At 54.8% G+C, this 21,666-nt stretch overlaps 1 protein-coding gene across 1 annotated transcript in view; it reads left to right on the forward strand.

Moving 5' to 3' along the window:
- Mindy4 (MINDY lysine 48 deubiquitinase 4) overlaps positions 1-21,666 on the forward strand; it is a 111,302-nt gene that overhangs the window by 64,296 nt on the left and 25,340 nt on the right. The window contains exons 9-13 of the mRNA XM_026401552.2: positions 185-273; positions 8,952-9,053; positions 10,748-10,811; positions 12,186-12,251; positions 16,853-16,920. Coding sequence (XP_026257337.2) covers positions 185-273; positions 8,952-9,053; positions 10,748-10,811; positions 12,186-12,251; positions 16,853-16,920 — 389 coding nt within the window. The remainder of the gene's footprint in view (positions 1-184; positions 274-8,951; positions 9,054-10,747; positions 10,812-12,185; positions 12,252-16,852; positions 16,921-21,666) is intronic.

Genomic DNA, 21,666 nt, shown 5'->3' on the forward strand with positions numbered 1-21,666 from the left:
CTCTCTGTGACTCAGGGTCAACGTTGACTGCAGACAGTCACATGTCAGGGTCCTGTTTGTGAAGGAACGGAGCAGTGGGGGCTTGGGCCCCATAACCTGGGCCAGGGGGCTGGGGGCTGGGGAGGTGGAGCAGAGCTCTGCCCTGGGCGCCTTGGCCTTGGTGGTAACACGCGCTTCTCTGCAGGGCGGCCCCTGTGGGGTTCTGGCGGCCGTCCAGGGCTGCGTGCTGCAGAAACTCCTGTTTGAAGGCGAGAGCGGAGCCCGCTGCGAGCGGTAAGTCAGGGTTCATTCTGGCAATCGCTTCCTTTCCCAAGGCTTCTCCGGAGCATCCAGAACAAACAAGCAAGGAAGCGTGTGTGTTCCCTGATATTTCCCGTCTCCTGGAGGTCACGGCAGTGAGTTAGCAGGGTGGTGCTGGCCGTGTTAAATGGACGTGCGGGCATTCGTTTCTGGGCGTGGGGAGGATTGGGGGGCGCCCACATGCTAGGCACTGCTGGACAGTGTGGAAATGGGGCCTGCTGCCTCCTCGGAAGGGTCCATGCCATCCACACCCACGTCGATCTGCTGATCCGTGACCAAGTCCAGGGCTCCCCTCCCTCCCACGTTATCTCCCCTCTGCCAACGGTCAGAACCGCACATTCCAGCCGGCCCCACAGCACGTGGCTTCCTCTCCCTGCAGCTGTTTATTTTCCATTTTACATGCTAAGTGCTTGCACCTGGGCACCCCCATCTCCTCCCCATCTTGCTGGAACACCTCTATGCAGGCATGATGGATGCCTGGGAGAACCACATGCATGTCTCCTCCCCAGAGATACACCATGAATGAGGTAACCCTGTACCATGGTTGGTGCCGAGAGCAAAGGATGGGTGAGGTCCTGGCCGATGCCAGAGGCTGGCGAGGCCTCCCAGAGGAGGTAGTGGTCATACCATCTCCTCCTTGCATCCCAGTTTTTAGCTCATAGCAAGTCACCCCAGAGTTACCCCACTTCTAGCATTCACCCTTTGTTTTTCCTTCTAGTTGAAAATATTATACATACAATTAAAAGACATTTTACCCTGATACCTGAAGGAGGAAGAGAGTCCTGGATTCCCCTTCACACGCGTCCTTGAACGTATGCAATTTCTCAAGAGAGAAAACATTCCCAGGAGTCCCCTTGCTTCAGGTTACAGTCCAGTGGATTCTGAAGCCATAGCTTAGCTCTGCCAGTTCCTGAACTTTATTGAAAGATCGTTGCTCTTTGAAATAAGTATTAAAGAGCCTTCTAAAAAGAAAAAAAATCGGGTTAGGTCTTAGGTGTTGTTTAGATAACAGGGCCCACTCCCCTTTACTCACAGGTGCCTGGGAGAGATTCCAAGCTCAGCTCTCAAAGGAGACACGTTTCCCCGGCATGAATGATTTGACCTTGACAGGGTCCAAGTGAGGGGAGCTTTCCACACTTACCGTTTTATAATTCTTCAAATAGTTTTACAAGATAATCGTCAGGTGGTTTCTGTCAAACCCAAAGAAGACTGCTAAGCACAGGCACAGCCGCCATTGCAGGATCGCACCCCTCTTCTTGTGTCTCTTTGCTTCCCACCCTGGTCTGTGCAGGGTCCTTCCCCTCTGCCTGTTCTGGAAGATTGGCCCAGCAAGATGGTACCCACCATTCATTCCTGGTGAGACCAACACAGTCCTCAGTGCCCAAGAACACTCCTGACTGGGTGGCATCTGATAAGTGAGAGTCCTCTGGCTGACTTCAAAGGGTGCAGAGGCTCTGTGAGCACACAGGCCCTTCCTTCCCTCCCTTTCTAATTTGCCCTGAGAGAGCATGCAGAGCATGCCTTCCAGGTGTTTGGCAGGGATACAGGGCCCAAGGAGACACATGTGGCCTTCCCCTTGTGGCACTTAACGATTGAACAGGACAGGTGGTGAACGGGGACATGCAGGCTGCTAAGGGGTCACCCAGACGTGAAGTGGGTGAGTGCAGGCTTCCTGCAGGGGCACATTTTTATCTTAGTGATAGCTGAGGGAGGAACACAGCCTCGGATTCCCCATCACACACATCCCTGCACACTCTGGACCCCCACCCCTCATCTCTTCCCCTCCTACCAGGCAAACACCCTCAAGTCTTCCAAGTCAGCAGGCCTGTGTGCTCAGATGCTCTGCCTGCCTGCTGTTCTGACCTTGCCTCTTGCCTGGTGACCCCAGTTAGGATAAACCAGGCCCTGCCTCCGGTAACTCCACCAAGCCGCATCCTGTTCCTCAGTGCCCTTACCTGTCACCAGGTAGTGTCTGTCTCTCTTCTTTCAGCAGAATACAAGTTCCACGAGACTTATATTTGAGTTGCCTGTTCTACAGCGTGTCCCTGGCATATAGCCCAGTGCCTGGTCCACGGGAGAGGCCCTCAGGATTTTTGTTGAATGAACACATGTACTAATGAATGAGTTATCCAGACAAACAGGGAGGGGAGGCGGCCTGGTATTCCAGTAAAGAGAACAAGATGTGAGAAGGCCTGGGGGCAGGGAGAAGAGCAGCTTGTGGCCTGGGGTGGCCTGGTGGTGTTTGGAGGGGCAGGGTGTGACCTGGGGCTGGGGGTGGGATGCAGCTGGGGCTGCCAGAAGGGCTCCAGGCTACGATCTTAGAGCCAGTTTAGAGCCAGTCTTAGAGCCAGTTTAGAGCCGAGGAGAGATGTCCCGTGACTCATTTCAGCCCAAAGCCCCTTCTAAGTTACTTTTGATCTTTAGCTTTGACATCGGGGAAAGTCATGGATCACTTCCCAGTAGTCAGGATGGAGCATTTCAGTAGGAAGGGCCCGTTCTGTCCAGGACCTAAGGCTGGCGCTTGATTCCTTGTCACCCACCACCCCACTCCCTTAAGGGATGCTGAGCTCTACTTTCCACACCAAAGAGGGCATTGGGATTTATGGGGACTTGGAAGGCAGAAGAAGCCCATCCAGCTTGGGGGAGCAAAGGGGGCTCTGGGTAGACAGAAAACCCTACCAGGCTGTGAGAAGGCATGTTCTTTTCCACCTCCCATGGCTGGCCAGTCTGGCTCCTGCTATCCACTGACCCAGGCCTCAATGTCTATGAACAAGTGTCTGTTTAGGCTCCTACTAGACATTTCCACCAGGGTTCTGCTGGGGAAGAGTGGGGCTACAGGAATGCGGCCTTTACCCCTGGGGCTCCCCGTCTGCTGCGATCTGGGCTAGTCTGGTTCGCAGTCTCAGAGGTCAGGCTGCTTGTGTCTGTGTGTGGAGGACAGTGGGGCTCAGAAGGGTCCTGTGGCCAAGAGGGTGCTCAGGGAGGAGGAGGGAGGCTGCCACTGGGGTTCTGTGATGGGTGACGGTGGCACTCTGCTGGGGACTTGTGTGTGTGGGTGTGCCCAGCTGGGAGCTGGGTGGGAAGGCTGCCTGGCGGTCCTGGAGGAGTCCTTTGCCAAGCAGCTGGTCAGGGCCGCCTTCTCCTCGAAGTCTGGAAGCATTCATGCTGTCCCTTTCCTTGGGGCCCTATAACTCTGGGTGCTGCTGGTATCCCGCCCCCTGCCTTGCATCCCCGACCTCTGCCGCCCCCAGGCCACACACACAGGGTGCTGCGTAATGTGGGGTGAGCTTTGCAGGCCTGAGAGGTTCCAGTGACAGGGAGGTGTGGGAGCTTGGCTTAGTCCCTGCACTTTTTGACGGAGCCTGAGGGCACTCAGGGAGAGGTGGCAGATGGGGTGAGCTTGGAGGTCCCCAGAGACCCTCTCTCTGACCCAATTAGGACTCCCCTCCTCCTCGTTGGTGGGTGGTGGGCAAGGGGTCCAAATGCCCTCCTCTGCCCTCCTACCTGCATCTCCTCCTCAGCTCCTCTCCCTGGGCCTGCTACAGGGGCTGGAGGCAAGTAAGGCAGGGAGCAGAGCCCTCCAGGGGCTTGGGTTAGGCCAAAGGCTGGTGGATGAGGGGCTGCCTGGGGCCAGGTCAGAAGCCACAGGAGGTCCTCACTGCCAGATGTGCAAGTGCCCAGGAAGTGGGAGGAGGTGGGGGGGGAATGGGGAGGCACTTGGGACCTGGATTATGATGGGATGAACAGGGACCCCACTTTGCCACCTGTGAGTTAGGAAGTCATCTGTGGCTTAAACCCAACTCAAGATGAAAATATAAACAGAGCCCTTTGAAAATCTCCATGGGCTGTGTAAGCAAGACCATTGCACTGGGCAGATAGGGAAACTGAGGCTCTGTGAGGGAGAGATGCTCGTTCAGGGTCACGCCTAGCACCATGGCAGAGCTGAGCCGGCCCGGGGGCCCTGTCTATCACACCACGCTGCTGTCCCACAAGGGCCAGAGAGGGTAGGGGGGGCAGAGGCTGAGGGTCATGGGTTTGAAGCAGCTGATGACTGGGCACCCTCTGGACTCTTGGAAACCAACGGTGGCTCTGTTTATGGAGGAGTTGTTGGCACAGACTGCCTTTTGCCCTAATTTAGCAAAAAAAAAAAAAAATCAGCACAGTAGAAAAGAGAGTGACCGCAGAGGCACGTGGGCAGGTGTGCAGGGACCTTCCTCCACTCCAGCTCCAAGGCTCCCACCGACCTATTTGGACTGTGTCGATATGGACAGATCGGGCCATCCGGGTTCTTCCATGGGTGGCATGTGCTGGGCCGATCTTGAGGCTTCAGCCGCTCCCTTTCCACTTGGAAATTCCAGGATTTCAGTAAAATTTTTTTTGTTGTTTTTTTAAAGGAGGTCAGCACCTCTGCTGTGTTCAGGATACTGCCTCCCCGTGCAGACCCTGTGGTCTGCAGACCTTGAGGACAGGGCAAGGGTCCTGTGGAAGTGGAGCAGGGGATGCGCTGGCACCTCCAGGGAAGCCAGGCTGAAGTAAAGGTCTCTTGGCCGCCGCGCTGTTCTCCCGCAGGACTGTCTGGCTTCATTAAGGCTCATCTATCGGGCTGGCAGCCCGCCGCTCTGCCATCAGCCAGGGAGAGCCGGGCGGTCGGCCACGGTGATTTTCCACTCGGGAAGGGCTGGAGCGGCTGGGCTCATGGGAAGAGATGAGGTCTCCATGCCCTGCAGGCCTGGAGAGGGCCCCAGACAGGGAGGCCCTGCAGAGGCCACTGCAACTGGTATGGTGGGGGGGAGGGGGAATCCAAGGATGGCATCCTCTTACCCCCGCTTTCCTCTCTGAAATGGGGCTGAAGGCTCAGAGAAGGGGAGACACTTGTCCTCGGCCCCTCTGGACATTGGTGGTAGAGCCAGGCTCGGAACTCAGGCCCTGGGGACCCTGGCTAGCCATCTTCCTGCCTTCTCTTGACCCTGGGAGGGAGCAGAGAGCAAGGACTCTTGGGCCTGCCCACACTGGACAACTGTCTCCTGAACTTTCTGTAGACTTCATCTCCATAGGCCCATCTGAGGGGACAGGTGAGGCTGTTTTGAGATAATTGGGGTAGAATGTGTCTTCCCTCTGAAACACTCGGACAGACTCGGGACGTATTATGGCCCTGCCCTCCCCCTCCCCAGACAGACCTCTTCAGGCTGCCCTTCTCCTGGAGGAGTTGGACTCTTGAAGAAGCTCCTCCCCGCCGAAGAGCCCTGCCAGGTGCCAGATTCCTGGTAGGAGTGTGGCAGATGGGTGTCAGCTGCTCAGCCACACAGGACCTCCACAGTCACCCAGGTGTCCCTGTGAAAGCTACAGCGAGCTGTGTGGTGAACCCGGAGTGTGTGTGGTACAGGCAGGCTTGGGTGACTTCCACTGTCACCGCCTGTGGGACAAGAACTTGTGCCCTCACCCTCAGCCCCGTCAGCCCTGGGGCAGGTTACATGACAGATGCCAGGGGCCTCTGACTCAGTGCCCATGTTTCCAGGTGGGCATGGAGGCCAGGGTGGCATGGGGCTGCCCCAGACCTGCAAGTCAGGAGTCAAACCCAGGCCTCTTAACTGCCCCACCGCTGCACACCCCAGCTCTGCTGTTTCCTGGAAAGGCACATCTCAAACAGAAGAAGGGGAAGGCCCAGGGAGGGTGGAGAGGTCGGAGACGTTACTCCACAGGGAGAGTCCGAGGGGCTTCGAGCAAAGCCCCCCAGATGGGGAGCTGGGCCACCTCAGGAGCAAGAGCTCTTGATTGTGTGCTGAAAAGACAGGCTCTGAGGCAAAGGGACATTGGCTCCGGAAACTAAGTGCCCGGGACAGTTGGTTCTGCTTTCCTGGCTCCCCTCCCTCCCTCCTTTCCTTCCTTCTTCCTCAGTGTTTATTCTTTCCTAGTTCTTACCAACAGTGTGACCTTGGATAGATCATGTAGTGTTGGGGCCTCAGTTTCCCCATTTTAAAAGGGGATGATAACAGGTCTGACCTCGTGGGGTGCTTTCATGATTTGATGTCATGACATAGAGCATACCACACCCACTCAATATGTATTGGTTTTTATTTTTTATTTTATTTTATTTTTGAGAAAAAAGGAAAAGAAGTTTTATTGCTTTGCTAGCGAAGGAGAAACAGAGGGGACTCCTGTCCCAGAGGCTGATTCTGCCCATCAGCAGGAACAGGGGGCTTTTAAAGAGGTGATTCCGAGGCTCATTCCACAGGGTCTCTGTGGTGCTTTGGCTTTTTAGACCTTCCTTTATTCTCCACTGACGTTTCCAACCGAGGATGACCTGCTCCGGTCGGTGGACACAGAGCACAGGGTTTGAAAGGCTTCCCTTGATTTCAGACATGGAGGTTTTGCAGCACAGGTGTGAGCCTCGCACACCTTTGCTCAGCTCCTACCCAGGTCAGGTGTTCTAATCAGGAGCAGTGGCTATGCCAGGAGGGCTGTGTTGTTGCCAGAGGTCCCCTCCCTGTATACACAGTGAGTAGGTGTGACAGGGACAGGAGGTGGGGCAGGAGGGAGCAGGAACTCTGGCGGGCACCATCGGCAACAACTCAGCTGTGGGCAGGACCCAGAGCAGGACGGACATGAGACTCAGATGTGCGATCGACAGGACGTGGCAGGACATGGAATGACCCAGGATGTCAGAGGCCACATTTGTGGGTTCTGATTCCAAAGAGATAAACGTTCAATTCTTTCTCCTTTGTCCCACAAGCTCTGCTCTCCTGGCCCTCTTGTCCTTGGCGTGGCCTCTCTTGAAACCTAGAGCAGTGTTTTCTCAACGTTGTTTTCCTCATCAGCGGGTGACCTGGGCCGGGGCTCCCGATAGCTTGGGTCGTCCGGTTTGGCGATCACACCGCAACCGTTTCCTGTGAGGAACACGATGGGCTTCCTGAGCCCGAAGGAGCAGGCGGTGTGCTGGTTCACTTCCCCGAGTGCCTGAGTGCCCGTCTGAAGGGTCTCCAGGGGCAGGAGCTCAGGGCCAAGTTCACGCTGGATGCTGGGGTCTCCCCTTCTGTGGATTTGACCCCAGCGGGGACTTGAGTTTTTCACAGGGCAATAGTGATGGGAAGTGTTGGTGACAGGTCTCGAGTCAGGGGCCTTCCAAACATCATCTCATTTAAAGTTCCCAGCACTATCAGAGAGGAATCACTGTTGTTGCCCATTTCTGGATGGGGAAACTGAGGGAGCCTCTTATTTTACCTTAGTGGGGCCACAACAGCTTGTCTGTGGAATCCTTGGCTCTATGTCCCAGGCACTGGTCAGCGATGGCTTGCTGCTCACCATGGTGGCTATGTCCTGGTCTCCTGATTCCCTTCTTCTGCCCTGGACAGGAGGGAGAAACGCCGCTACTCTCTCCCTTGCACACTGAGGTATGGAGCTCAGATGAGATTTGGTGCCTGGAAGCCTGGAATCCCCCACTTTGCACTCCTCTGACCCCAGGAGAGTCTTCTTCAAACCCCTTTGTCTGTTAGGAAGAGAGAACCAGTCACACTAGCTTTTGTATGAATTTAGAAACAATTCCCAGCCTGCAGGAGAAGGCCAGACAGAGCTCTAACAAGCCCTGGAAATGTCAAATGGAAAGAAACGTCTATATTTGGTTGTCTCCCGTCCACCCTCTCGTTCCCTCCACACACCAGGAACCTCTTAGTCACCATTTTTATTGCAAGAGAGCTCTGTAATTTTGTGTGTGTGTGTGTGTGTGTGTGTGTGTGTGTGTGTGTGTGTGGTGCTGGGGATTAAACCCAGTGCCCAGTGCCTTGTACATGCTAGGCAAGCCTCTACCACTGAGTACATCCCCAGCCGTTTCAATTTTTTTTTTTTTTTTTTTTTAAATTTGGAGACTGTGTCTCACTAAGTTGCCAGCCTGGACTTGAACTTGCAATCCTCCTGCCTCAGCATCCTGAGTAGCTGAAATTTCAGGCATGCTATGCTGGTTAAAGTTCTTTTGTGCCTAGATTGTGCCATGCCTGGTCTCCTGTTCTGCCCCACCTTTCTGACCCTTCCTTGTCAGCCTCCCTGGTACCACAAATGGAACTCATCCTTGGCCACTGCCCCTTCTTCATCTTCTGTCTGGGAAATCTGTGCTGAGTCCCGCCCCCCTTCTGTAGTTCAGTGGGTCTGACATTCCCCCTGGGGATCCACGTGCACCCCCTGCTCTTTAAGTCAGAGGTGCAGCATGTCACCGCCCACCACATCTGCCTCCTCCAGCCACATGCTCCTTATTGAGGCTGGTGGCACCAACGTGTAGCCCAAAGCCACAAGGGTCAACCTGCCTCCCCCTCCCCCTCCTCCCACACTCTGTCTCTAAGCATCCAGCAAGCCAGGCTGCACCACGTCTCCTGTCCTGCCGGCACCCTCTGGGCCCTGCCAGGTCTCCTGGGTCCCCTGCTCCAGTGCCTTGGCTGCCTCCACCAGCACCCGGCTCCTGGGTCCTCCCTGGCTCTCATCCACAGAGGGCCTTCCTCCCCGGGCGTGGCCATGAAGTTCCCAGGCTGCAAATGATCCTCTGGGAGCCAGGGGAAAAGAGGCATCTGCACAAGGGCTGCCTAGGCATCCCCCTGGGCTGGGCCACCTCTGCTTGATGTGCTGTGGGCATCGATGCATTCCTGCTTGCTTGTCCTTCTTGTTCACAGGCAGCTGCAGCCTTCAGACACCCACAGGACCCGCTGCCTCACCCTGGCCATCGCAGACATCCTGTGGCGGGCTGGGGGCCGACAGAGAGCTGTGGTGGCGCTGTAAGTGGTTCCGAGGGCCATGCCAGCCGTGGTGGCAGGCCAGCTGTTTGCAGCTCTCCTGTCTGTGGGGTGGATGGACTGTGTGTTTGGGGAGCCCCGGGATGGACCAGGGCACAGACCCTCTGCCCAGCTCTGCTGACTGCCCGGGCTGCAGCCCTCACCTGGGAAGGTGCGCTCCTGTCTGCGAAGCCTGCCTCCCTGTGGCCCAGGTACCCACTTCCCCGCTGTATTCCCGGAGACCTTAGAAACAGCCCCTCAGGTTGACCCCGCTGCTCTCCCTGGTCCCCCCAGGATTGCCCTTTCCCTTAGAGGGGTGAGCAGAGGATGGTGGAGCCCAGGCCCTGGATGCTGTGCCCTGATCCACCTGGGCCCTTCCCTGTGGCCTCCGTCCTGCCCCACACAGTCCACAGAGCTCACTGGCTGCCTCTTCTCCTCGACCCCTCAGAGCGGAAGCATCCCTTGTCCTGGCCCTACCACTGCGTACATTCCCAGCCCTTTCAACTTTTTTTATTTGTGGCTTAGCTTTAGCAAAGGAAGTAATTTGGGGGGCCAAGAAGCACACTCTGGGGCGCATGTTGGTCACTGTAGCATAGGGTTTATGAGAAGGGACTCTCTGAAGCTGTTGCTCATTGGCTATGTGACCTCAGACAGCTGACTTCACCTCTCTGAGCCTCATGTTTACTTGTTTAGAAAATGAGGATGATGGTGATGATTACTTAATAGGATGGTTGTGAGAACTAAATGAGTCAATATAAATAAATGATATGTAATAAATATAATAACAATGTTTATCTGAATCATTTATCAGTATAAATTGGTGATCAATAATAAATGTGAAGTGCTTAGGACAGCACATGGCACACACTAAGCATCACAAAAGTAGAGGTGAGGTATCATCGTCATTATTGTTGTTGTTTTTTTAAAAAAATTTTAGTTGTAAGTGGACACAATACCTTTATTTGATTTATTTATTCTTATGTGGTGCTGAGGATCGAACCCAGTACCTCACACATGCTAGGCAAGCACTCTGCCACTGAGCCACAACCCCAGCCCCTATTACCTGTCTTTTGTACTGTGTTCCAGGGAGCTTATTCACCTAGGCCCTTAGCATCTATTGCAGCAGCCCTAAGAGCAGATGAGGTAGGAATTGTATTTCTGACTGTGTTAGAGATTCAGAAACAGAAGCCCAGAGAGGGAAGGTGGCTGGTCCATGGCCACACAGCAGCTAGTGGTACAGAGGGTCCCAAATCCGAGCCCTACTCCTGTCCATGCCATACCGCTCTGCACACCAAGGGAAGTTAACCAGGGGGTTGCAGGGAGGAGGCTCCAGAGGCAGAGCTGGGATTCCCCCCATCAGTGGACGTGAGGGCCGACGTTGCCAGCCAACATTCCCATGGGCAGGCAATCCTCAGTTGTGGTGGGAGTCAGGCTTCCCACTGCCAGGGTGTGGGTTTGGCTGTTCCAAGGGCACCCCCTACTCTTTTTTTTTCCATTTTTTTCTTTTCTCCCCTTCCCCGTGAGTCCCCTGGACCCAGGCTTGGGGGTGAGTCTGCAGCAGAGACACCTTTGGCTCCTTTGTCCTCTGCAGCCACCTTCCATTTGTCCTCACGGGAAGGCACATGCGGTCAGTCCTGTGCTGGCGGGAGGGCGTTCTTTCCTGGCAGAGAACTCACACACTGTCTTTTCCTTTTTAGGTCTTCGGGAAGCGAGCAGTTCAGCCCAACGGGGAAATACAAAGCCGACGGAGTCTTAGAAACAGTACGGCTTTCTGGAAAGTTATCACGCAAACTTTGGCTTTGTTTGGGGACTGTCTCCTTTCCTATAAGTAAATCTGCCCCCAGCTGGGGATGCCCGGGCCCTTCCTGTAGCCCAAGCCCACCGTTTCCATGCCCCCGGGTTGGGGAGGGGACAGAGGTGTTTGGCCTTGGGGGTGGGCGCTACCAGCGCTGGCTCTGTGGCCGGTGACTCCCGACACCTCAGGGGCACGCAGGCCTGGGGTCCCCAGCAGCCTGTACACAGCACCCCGGGCTGAGCCCCAGCCCTCCCCCAGGTCCCTCTTCCTCTTTCTCCAGCCTCTTTTCTAAGACCTGGGGGGGGGGGGTGTACCATGGTGCCAGTCTGCAGAGGGGAGGCAGTTAGAAGGTGGGGAAGGACTTTGATAGCATGGAGCTCTTGCCACGAAGCCAGACGTGGTACAGAGTGAAAAAAAATGAGAAATGTACTGTTGGTTGTTTTGAAAATATGAAAGCAGTGAAGTTGAAAAAAAGTTTAAAAAGTTTAAAAAAAACAAAAAATCCTGCTGTCTGTTTAGAATCTTCTGTTTTTACTTTTTGGCACCAGGGATTGAACTCAGGGGCACTCGACCACTGAGCCACATCCTTAGCGCTTTTCTGTATTTTATTTAGACACTGGGTCTCACTGAGTTGCTTAGTGCCTCGCTTTTGCTGAGGCTGGCTTTGAACTCGTGATCCTCCTGTCTCAGCCTCCTGAACTGCTGGGATTACAGGCGTGCAACACTGCCCCTGGCTAGAATTTTCATTTTAACCCACTTGTTTTATTTGACCTACCTGTGGGCCAATGTGACCCTGGGACCCTAATTAAGGGCCTCACTTGGCTAATTTTTTTTAAAGCGTTTTTTTTTTTTTTTTTCCCCTCTCAGACCTGCCTGAGAAAATAAAGGGGACTCATATTTGCTGCTTTCCATTAACTCGGGGCCTGGCCTGTTGGGCTCCCCTAGCCTGGCATTGTGATTTAGATGTGCTAGCCTCCTCAATCCCCGGACTCTTCTCAGCTATGACTGGCATGCAGGGTGCAGCCCTCCCTGCGGCCATGTGCAATGCTGGGTCCTGTGCTTAGTCCCACAACCTGCGACACTCTTGGGGTTCTAAAGGTGGGCCCAGGGCTGCTGCTGGGCAGACTCACCCCCAGAGATCCTGGCTGTTCTGGGAAGCCTTGAGTTGTACTAGATGTGGGGCATGGCCCAGCGCCAGCTCTGCAGGTTGCTACTCTCAGCCTAGGGAGGGTCACAGTGGGGTGTGTAGTGGCTGAAGCCAGGGCCACAGGCTCTGACAGGGATTGGGATGGGCTTGGCCCCGAGGAAATGGCAGCTCACAAGTGTGTGTTCCTTCCCAGCTCACACTGCACAGTCTGACCTGCTACGAGGACCTGGTGACTTTCCTTCAGTACAGCATTCATCAGGTATGAACCGTGGCGTCTGTTTGTGGGTTGGGCAGTGTTGAGCCTTCTGGTTTCATTGTGGGAGAGATGCTGGTGACCTGGAGCTGTCCTCTCCATCAGCCAAGATGGCAGGAGGGCACCTGGGCCTCTGGGTGGTGGCGTTGAGGATGATGGGTGATGTGTCTGGAGAAGGGTGGACTTGGGGCAGGGGTTCCAGGCTTTCCATCGCATCCTTGTGGGCTGGTCATGGACACAAGTTAGCTTTGGGGCTGCAAAGAGCAGGGCTAGGACTGGTGGGGTCGGAAGAAAGAGAAGCAGCAATGAGATGGTGGCTCTGCAGAGCTGTCTCTGTGTCCAGGAGCAAGCACCCTCCTCTGGAGCTCTATGTCAGTGGGTGTGTCCCAGGACCAGCTGGGAGAAAAGGAAGTGGCTTCCAAATCAGGGTTGGAGGGCAAGCAGTGCCCATGGGGACACTGCTTGGGACAGGACCTCACCTGGTGTCCTGGGGAGCTGGACTGGCCCCAGCAGGGACCTTGCAGTGTCCAGTCTGTAAACGGTACACCCACTCTCTACTGTGAGCTAGGAGGGACGTGGCCAGGGTCAGGAGCAGTGCAGCCAGAGGGATGTGGGAGTTCCCAGTGGGGCTGTGGCAGCCTGGCTTTGCAGAGGAGGAGGTGGCACTCTCCAAGGGCAGAGGACTCGGCCTCCAGAGATTATTGGCCTGAATTTGGATCCGGGTTAGCTCCCTACTAGCTCTGAAGCCTCAGACAACACATGGAGCTCCTCTGTCCCTCAGTTTCTCCTCTGCCAGACATGGGTAATGGCAGCATCTGCCTCAGGGCCTTGTGCAGCATGTCAGGCCTTGAGCAATGTCCTCCTTCATTGTGGGCGTCCATTGTCGCCGTGGTTTGGGGCCACCTTGGGATGGGTGAGCCATAAACATGTAAAAACAAGAGGGAAATCTTACAATATGAGCTAAGACCAGGAGACTGGACGCCCTCTGCCTTCTTGCTTGCCCACATGCAGCCTTGCAGAGGTCCCTGGGTCTCAGTTTCCTCATCTGGAAGGTGAAGGACTGCAGATTCCAGCTCCAATAGGGGTGGTCAAGGAGAAACTTAGACACTGGGAAGCATGTTTTCCAAATGGAGTGAGTACAGGCAGTCTGAATCAGCAGGAAGGGGTCCCCTGTTCAACCCAGAGTGCACCTGAGAGACTTAGGAACCCAGTGTGTGGACTCCACCAGGGTGGCCAGGACTAAGGTCACACATGTCACATCCTCAGACGAGGCAGGGCCTGGAGCTACCTAATCAGACAAGGGAAGTGATGGCGGAGGCTTCTGGGGGCCAAGGAGGGGCTCCAGGGAGATCACTCCAACGGCTCATGTTTGGGAGGCCTTCTAACTGTCCCCAAAGGTTCTGGCTGCCCAGCAGTGCCAGGGCCTCTGTATCCCTACCTGTAACATGGGTCTCACCCCTTGGCCTGTGTCCCCAGGTTTCAGTGAAGCCTAGGCATGAAAATGACTGTGAAAGGGACTTGGAGAGTATGGCGGCTGCAGGGAGAGAGACCCTCAAGGCCTCTGGCCCCGAGCTGTCCGTCCCTGGCCAGCTTTGGCTCTCTGCTTCTGCCGGTCCATTCAGTATTTGGCCCTTCTCAATCTGGCAGCTGGAGTCTCCCCCTGAAGCTTGATTTATGTTTTTGCTGGAAGCGGCGGAGCTGCCTCAGCACTAGGTTCACCAAATCCATTTTTCATGGGCTGGATCTCAGAGGGGCTCCTGGTGCCAGGCCTGGAAATGTACACCAAACTGTCTCTGCCCAAAATAAATAGCCTCCTTGCTGGGTTTTCATTACTGCTCACCTCTGGGCGAGGTGTCTGGCAGGCCCCGGGCTGGCTCGGGGATACCCCCCTCCCGGCCCACTGAAGTCCTTTGGAGGGCTCAGGTCTCTCCAGGGCCGGAGATCTGGGGTGGAAGAATGGCCCCTTCTTCCCGAGTGGCACCAGACATGGTTCCGGCCCCTAAGTGAGGTTTCCGGACCAACCGCCTGCCGGGGCTCGCCTTTCCAGCCGGCGCCTTGCCCCGTGGTCTCCCAAGTCTTGGCAGCTTGAATTTGATAATTTTAATCAATGTTTTCAAAAGCAAAATGGCATATTGGTGCCATTCACTGTGTTCTGGCAAGGGCAGGAAGCCCCAGGTGGGGTTCATCTCCCCAGCCTCTGCAGAGGGCTCAGGGTAAAGGCTCTGGAGGGCGGGCCAAGGACTGGGCAAATGCCCACCCAAACCCTCCCCTTAGTTTCGCAGCCAGCTAGGGCTCACCAGGACTTCCACGTCCTTCCTCATCTCAGTCCTGTGGACTGTAGGTATCACAGGCAAGTGGAGGGGAGATAGTCCTCAAAAGTACCAGGGCTTCCCCCAAACAAGGTGTGGGTCCATGGCAGAAGGGCGTAGGTATTCCAGAAGGAGAGGCCAGCGTGCAGGTCAGCAGCAGAGCTGTGACACAGGTCTGCAGGTCCAAGCCCCCCCCGCCCCCAGGTATGTGTCCTCTTTTGCAGGACATCCACATAACTCTGCAGTGGTCAGAACATGTCTGCAGACACTGGAGAAACTGAGAGTAACAGAAGTGAAGCAATTGGGTTGAGATCACAGAATTCAGGGAAGGGTAATTTACGATGGTCGTGGATTCATCCATTCATTCATTTAGATTTCCCCAAACTGGGCTCTTCTAGGCCCTGGCACAGTGAACTTGCCCGCTCTTGCTCTGGGGCCTGTGCACTCCCATGCTAGGAGTGGTGTTCACTTCTCTTCTGATTCCTGGGGTTTGTATTTAGACATCAGGCCTCCATAATACCTTCCTTGGGCCTCCTCCCTCCATGAGCTTGATGTCTGTGGAGGCCCTTCCTGTGTGTTTCCAGATGAGCTGGCCCCAGCAGAGCCCTCTTTTCCAAATGCTCACTGTTCTTCCCTGCCTCCTTCCCTGAGAGGGCAGATCTATGTCCTTCTCCTGTACAAGTATAGCCTGAGCAGGGAGCATCCGCTTGGCTCAGAAATTTCACTAAGTAAGCTTTGAAGATTACTGATGAACGGACTACTTGAATAACTAGATGAAAATAAAGACTATATTTTGAGAAAAATGAAAGATGATTATATCAGAAGGTTGAGCAGTTGTAGTTACCAAAGGGGGATGCTACATTTGGCTCTGAGCTTCCTGGCAGCCAAAGCAAAATGGAAATATAATAAATTATATAGTTCTCATGATAGTACTAAGAACAGAGGCTCCCCCCCCGCCCCCCCCCCACCCCATTTTAAATCCAAAAAGAAATTGATCACACATCAGGAAGACTGACTATTTTAACAAGCAGTTTCTGCAACCACAGTTCATCATCCCCAGTGTGGGATGAGTAAGGCCTTCACACTGGCTTACACCTGGGAGATAGTGATTCTTTTGGGAGCAAACTATCATGCCTATTGCAGAGGCCGTAGCCAACTGCACTCATTGGATAGGCAGACAGTGCAGAGCTAGCATCATGGTAAGAGCCAACACAGATGCCAGGCCCTGCTCTGGGTTTACAGAGTTAGCTTACTTAATGTTCACAGTGACTCGGTGAGGGTCTCCTATGATTATTCTTATGTCACAGTTGGGAAGACTGGGGACAGAGGAATTGAGAAACATTCTCACGGTTCATATAGCTAGGAGTGACAGAGCCAGGATTTAAACCCAGGAAGCCAGGCTCTAGGAAATGGCTCCAAACCAGGATCGGAACTCGGGGAGAAGCATGAGATGCTTGTTTGGGCTGCAAGGTGCAAAAACTTGGGGTGCACGCCTATAATCCCAGCTTCTAGGGAGGCTGAGGCAGGAGGATTGTGAATTCAAAGCCAGCCTTAGCAAAAGTGAGGTGCTAAGCAGCTCAGTGAGACCCTGTCTCTAAATAAAATACTAAAAGAAAAAGGGCTGGGAATGTGGCTCAGTGGTTGAGTGCCCCTGGGTTCAATCACCTGTACCCCCAAAAAAACCCATACCCCCCCAAAATCCTCAGAGATCAGTAGAAATAGAATTTTTAAAAAATCAAAATTAGTTAAAACCAATCCATGATCTTAAAAATGTCAAAATGTACAAAGGAGACACTCGCTTGCCCTTCGCGGCCCACCTGCCTTGCCTCACCTGGTCTGACCCAGTTGCAAACCTGCACTGGGCACAGGAGTCTTCTGTGGAAGGAGCCAGCATGAGGCAGAGTCCCTGGACTCCCTCTGTGCTGCTGAGGAGCTGTGTGACCCAGGACCAGTGGCTCAGTTCCTGACATTGCAGAGAGAGAGAAAAGAGTAAACATACCAGTCTGTTAGTGTGTGAGGTGTGACAGTGGCCACAAGACCCTTGCACCATCATGGAGGCGCTGTGGCTACCTCAAGGACTCCAACATCATGGACATGCTCTGTGGTGCCCCTGTGCTTTGCCCCTGCCGTCACTTGGGCTGGTGTATCCCTATGCTGAAGGGATCTGGCTAGTGAGATCTGCCCAGGGTCTGTCCTGTGGCCACCTGATGGGAGGCTGTGAGTCCAGGAGCCCCCAGAGAGTGTCAGGCTGAGGGCTGGAGGTGTGTGGAGGATACTCACTCCCCTCTCCTCTCCCAGTTCCAAGCAGGCCCCCATGGATGCATCCTGCTCACCCTGTCTGCCATCCTGTCCAGGTCCCTGGAACTGTGAGTATCTTTCTCTGTCAACTCTCTGGATTGGGGCCATCTGTGTCTCCTTGGGCTCCTTCCCCAGAGCCCAGGGCAGGGCTTGGTGCTTAGTGAGGCAGCAGAGGAAGGGAAGTGCTGGTGGAAGAGCAGAGCAGGCCCGTCCTACATATTCCAAGGTCCCCTTCTCTGTGGTGTCCCCACTTGTGCTAGGGACAACTCAAGAGGGACCTCTGCAAGCTTGCACGTAACTGCTGTGTGCACATTTAAGGCTCTCATCCTTGCTACTTGTGCAGGGGTGTGGGCAGTGAGGCTGAGACCTGGGAAATGGCTGCAGACCCCGAATGCAGGGCAGGGTCTCTCTGTAGGCCAAGACCCTCCTGCAGCCACCAGCAGCCTGCTGGGAGTCCTGGGCCGTACCCAGAGGGAGAGGTAGGAATGCCAGTGGCCCTGACTTTTTTCTGCTGGACCCCGGGCTCCTAGGCTGCCCTAGAGCTGAGCTCTTCCATGAAGCTGATTCCCCTGGAGTCTTCTAGGCCTCTTGTCTGTATTTACCACCTGGGCATCATCCCTAGGGTGCACAGCAGGCGAATAGTACAGGGAGAGTTTTGTAAAGTACACTTGGCGGTGGCATCACTTGGCAAGCAGGCGGAGCTGAGAGATGGAGATCCAGGGGAGGGGACCGTCCTTGGGAAGGTGCTTTATAGGGAAGATTTGGGAACAACTCCCAGCAGGTTTGGGAAGTGCAATGTCCCTGGGCAGCTTTGAGGTGCACAGGCAGGAGAGGCCCTGGCAGAAGGACATGTTTGCCCTCCTGCCCTGGCTGGGCCCCACTGGCCTGTGGCTGCTCCCCCAGAGCCTCTGCTGCAGGCGGGAGGAGGACTGCGGGGCTCTGTGGGACCTCGTGTGCTGGCCTGCCTGCTGCCTGCTGCTACTGACCTTATTAAATCGGTGTGTGCACAGCGCTTTCTAATGGCATTTTTCTTCTAATCCTGCCATAATGATATAATTCATTCCTGGCGTGAGCTCACGTGCATGGAGACCATAAGCCGCCCGCCCTCTCCCTGGGCCTGGTTTGCTAATCCCTGGGCGGGAGGTGTTGTCTTCTGGCCTCACTGGGGAAGCCTGCACTCTCAGGTGGGCCAGGCTTGGTAGTGCTGGCCTCAGCTTCCCCATCTGTGCAGGGGACCTTCTGCCCTGCATCTGGGCTCCGAGCTTGAGTGATCACAAGCAGACCCCGAGTTCAGGGTCTCCTGTGTGGAGTCTTCTCTTTCTAGATGGGGCCTTGATGCCCCCTGTCCAGAACACTCTTCACATGGGTCAGAACTGGAGGTCTTAGGCTGCTGCTGCCCCTCTCTGTCCCATCCAACAGAGCTGGGCAGCAGTGGTGCCCTGTCCAGATTGTGGCACCTAATGGGCATCAGGGTGGGGAATTCTGCCCCACAGCCTAGACCTGCACAGCCTCATGTGCATGGCCTGAAGTCACAGTCCTGTCAACACACACACACATAGAGGCATAGACACACACATCGACCCACATAGATGCAGTCCAGCTGCTCCCTCAGGGCCCTGAGGACCTACTATGGGCCCTGTAGCAGGTATCCTGAGGCTCTGGGTGCAGGCTGGGCCTCCCCAGGCCTCTGCCTTCCAGAGGACCCCAGATAGAGATCCGCTGTGATGTTGGCTACACAGGTAGGTTGTCATTCCTCTGTCTCTCACCTTCCCCTTTCCTTAGAGGAAAGTCCAAATACAGAGGAAAGTCCTATTAGCAGTAAGGATAATGGCAACCAGCATTATGAAGCTCCCTCTGTGCCCAATCTTTTTCTTTGAACCCTTTGATCCTCCATGAAAACCAGTTAGGCGGGTGCCACTGTGGTCCCCATGGCTCAGGGAGGGGAGTGGTTCCCCCCAAGGTTACACAGCAAGTGAGCCTGACAAGCAGAGTTTCCCCACGCAATCTGGCCCAAGCCAGAGCTGAGCTTGAGAGTAAGACAGGTTCATTAGGCTTGGTCACTCCTCGGGCTCTTTCCTCGGGAACCAGGTTATCATGGCTCCTGCAGGGTGGGAGCCTTTAGCAGTGGCCACTGCAGGACCATGAGCTTGTGTGTTTTCCTGCGTTTTTCTTGCCTCTGGCTTGTCTTGGTGCCCCAGGTGGAGGCTACCAGGCCTCCCCAGTAGATGCAGCCATGAGGATATGCCAGCCAGCTGGGCGTAGAGGTGCACGCCTGTAATCCCAGAGGCTCAGGAGGCTGAGGCAGGAGGATCAAGAATTCAAAGCCAGCCTCAGCAACTTAGTGAGGCCCTGAGCAACTCAGTAAGACCTTGTCTCAAAATGAAAATTAAATGGGGATGTATCTCTGTGGTTAAGTGCCCCTGGGTTCAATCCCTGGTACCAAACAAACAAAAAGATGTCCTGAAGTTCATGGTGGTCCTCTGTGGTGATGTGGTGAAGTGGCAGATCCTTCCTGAGCCTCAGTGGGCTTCCTGGGCACTGGGTACCCTTGCTTGGTTGGACCTGCTGAGGGGTAGGTGGAGAGGCCCAGCTAAGGACCTGGGGTAGAGGCGAACTTGAGCACCCAACTCTGATTTGTTCAAGTTCAAGAAAACATTTTGTTAGACTGAGGGCTTCAGGTTGGATCCCGACCTCAGGCCGCCCAGGGGGGTCTCTGGAGCTGCTGCAGATCTGAGCTCTCTCGTGAGCACTGTGCTCATGTCCACAGGGCTGCTCAAGATGGGGCATCAGCTGGCCCTTCCCCCACCTGTGGTCCAGGGGCTTCCTGAGGAGGAAAGACAGGGATGACAATGAGCACAGGGGCAGCGGCAGCCCCGGTGCTGGCCAGATCCTGAGTCCCCCTGGAGCCACTTCACGTAGCCCGCGTACATTCTTGGCACTCACAGAGGCTTCCGTGAGGAAGGAGTCCTCTCACCTTCCTAAACAGAGTCCCTGCAAGCATCCTCTCCCCATTATAAACCAGTCACATTGCACAACCACATGGGTCCCTCAGTCCCCTGGCACCCCACCTTGGCCCTCTGAAGGCTTCCTGGTGGCCATGGCAATGAGGACTGTCCTGAGACTGGGAGACCCACTTCCGGCCTGCAGCCTCCTGTGAGCAACAGGCAAAGACCTTTCTTATGGACATTGAGACTGGCAGGTGCCAGTGTCATCCTGCTCAGTCACCGTTTGACCTGTGCAGAGACACCCAGCAGGGTGACGTGTCACATGAAAGCTTCCACTTGGTGACTTTGAGGTAGCATCAGGCTGCCTGGGTCCCCTTCTCAATTCAGCTGCCCTTGCCCAAGCCATAGGCTGACTCAACCTGTGTCTTAATTCTTTATTTCCAGAAGGTTGGGCTAGTACTTTGTGGACTCCTTATTGTGAAAATCTGATTAGTTTTTAAAACATCTATTTAAAGGTCAAGGAGTTAAGAAAATGCCACAGGACGACTTTGATGGGTGCAGATGGGATAGGGACGGGGAGGCCCCTGACTTCCAATAAGGCATCAACACCTGCCCCCTCCCCCCGCCATGGCCCAGGGACCCCTCTTTGGAGAAGCCCCAGCTCTACAAACAACCCAGCTTCAAAACCTTGGGAGCAGATGATCAGACTCTCTGTGGAGTCCAGAGTCAGCTCTGCAGAGAACCCTTTGATGCTGCTTCCGACTGGCCTGTGATTACTTTGCACAGTAGTTGAAAACATGTCCTGGGAACCCAGTGAGATAACAGAATCCAAGATCAAATGCTGTTCCGCCAGGGAGAAGCGGAGTGGAGGGCTGGGCAGACCTACCTGATCCCTCCAAAGGCAGTGTGTGTGGATGGGTGACATCGCGAGATTTGTGGCTGGATGGGAGGTGATGTGGGTGTGGATGGTCAGCTGGAGATTGGTGAAGGATGACATGATTGTGAGCGTGTGACAGAGGACCTGAAGCCCGGAGGCCGCCCTGCACCAAAGTCAGTGCTCCTGGCTGAAGGCCATTCCTCAGCCAGAACAGAGCCAGGGCCGGGTGCCATGGCAGATGTCGTCCCCGCCGAGCACAGCCCAACCACTCCAAAGAACAGTCGAGAACAGGCCTTTGAGGTTTGTTTACTCGGGCTGTGTGCAGAGTCTTGCAAAGGGTTTATTTTTTTTCCACTTGATTTCAAGCCGTTTATTTTCTTTCTTAAGATCTCCAGTTGCTTACAGTAAATCTCATGCCTGATTTCATGCTCTCCTTGGTCTGCTGCTTCCCCCCCACAGACATGGCTAGAGCCTTCCCCAGGGAGCTCTCACAAACCCAGGATGCTCAGGGCCCTGGGGTCATGGCCAGCTCTGAGACAGGACCGGGCAGCCCAACACAGGGGGTGCAGCTGCAACCCCCCGGGGGGGCACCCAGACCTGGTTTACCGTAGACTGATGCTCATGGGTGGCTTGGGCCTTCATTAGGAAGGTGGGGAAGAAGCTTATGCAGAAGCCCTTCCCCATGGCCTTCAGTCCAATGACCACCCCAACTGCCCAAAGGCAATTTGAAAAGTCCACAAAGGATGTTAGCTTGTTATTGGCTGAAGGGTTGGGGGAGGACCCATGCAGCATCTGCGCCATGGTGACTTGCTCTCAAAACTTTTGAGAGATTAAAAACAACAGGGACAACCAACCAATTTCTTTCTTTAAGGAAATAGCCCTGAAATGGATGACAACTATGAGAATTGGTTGCTAAGGAAAGTGAAAGAAACTCGTTTCCTACCAGTGCAACCAGAAAACCAAGCCACTGTTATCAAATACCTGGACTTCAG

This window comes from Urocitellus parryii, chromosome 3 (assembly GCF_045843805.1).
Source record: "Urocitellus parryii isolate mUroPar1 chromosome 3, mUroPar1.hap1, whole genome shotgun sequence".
Taxonomy (NCBI): domain Eukaryota; kingdom Metazoa; phylum Chordata; class Mammalia; order Rodentia; family Sciuridae; genus Urocitellus; species Urocitellus parryii.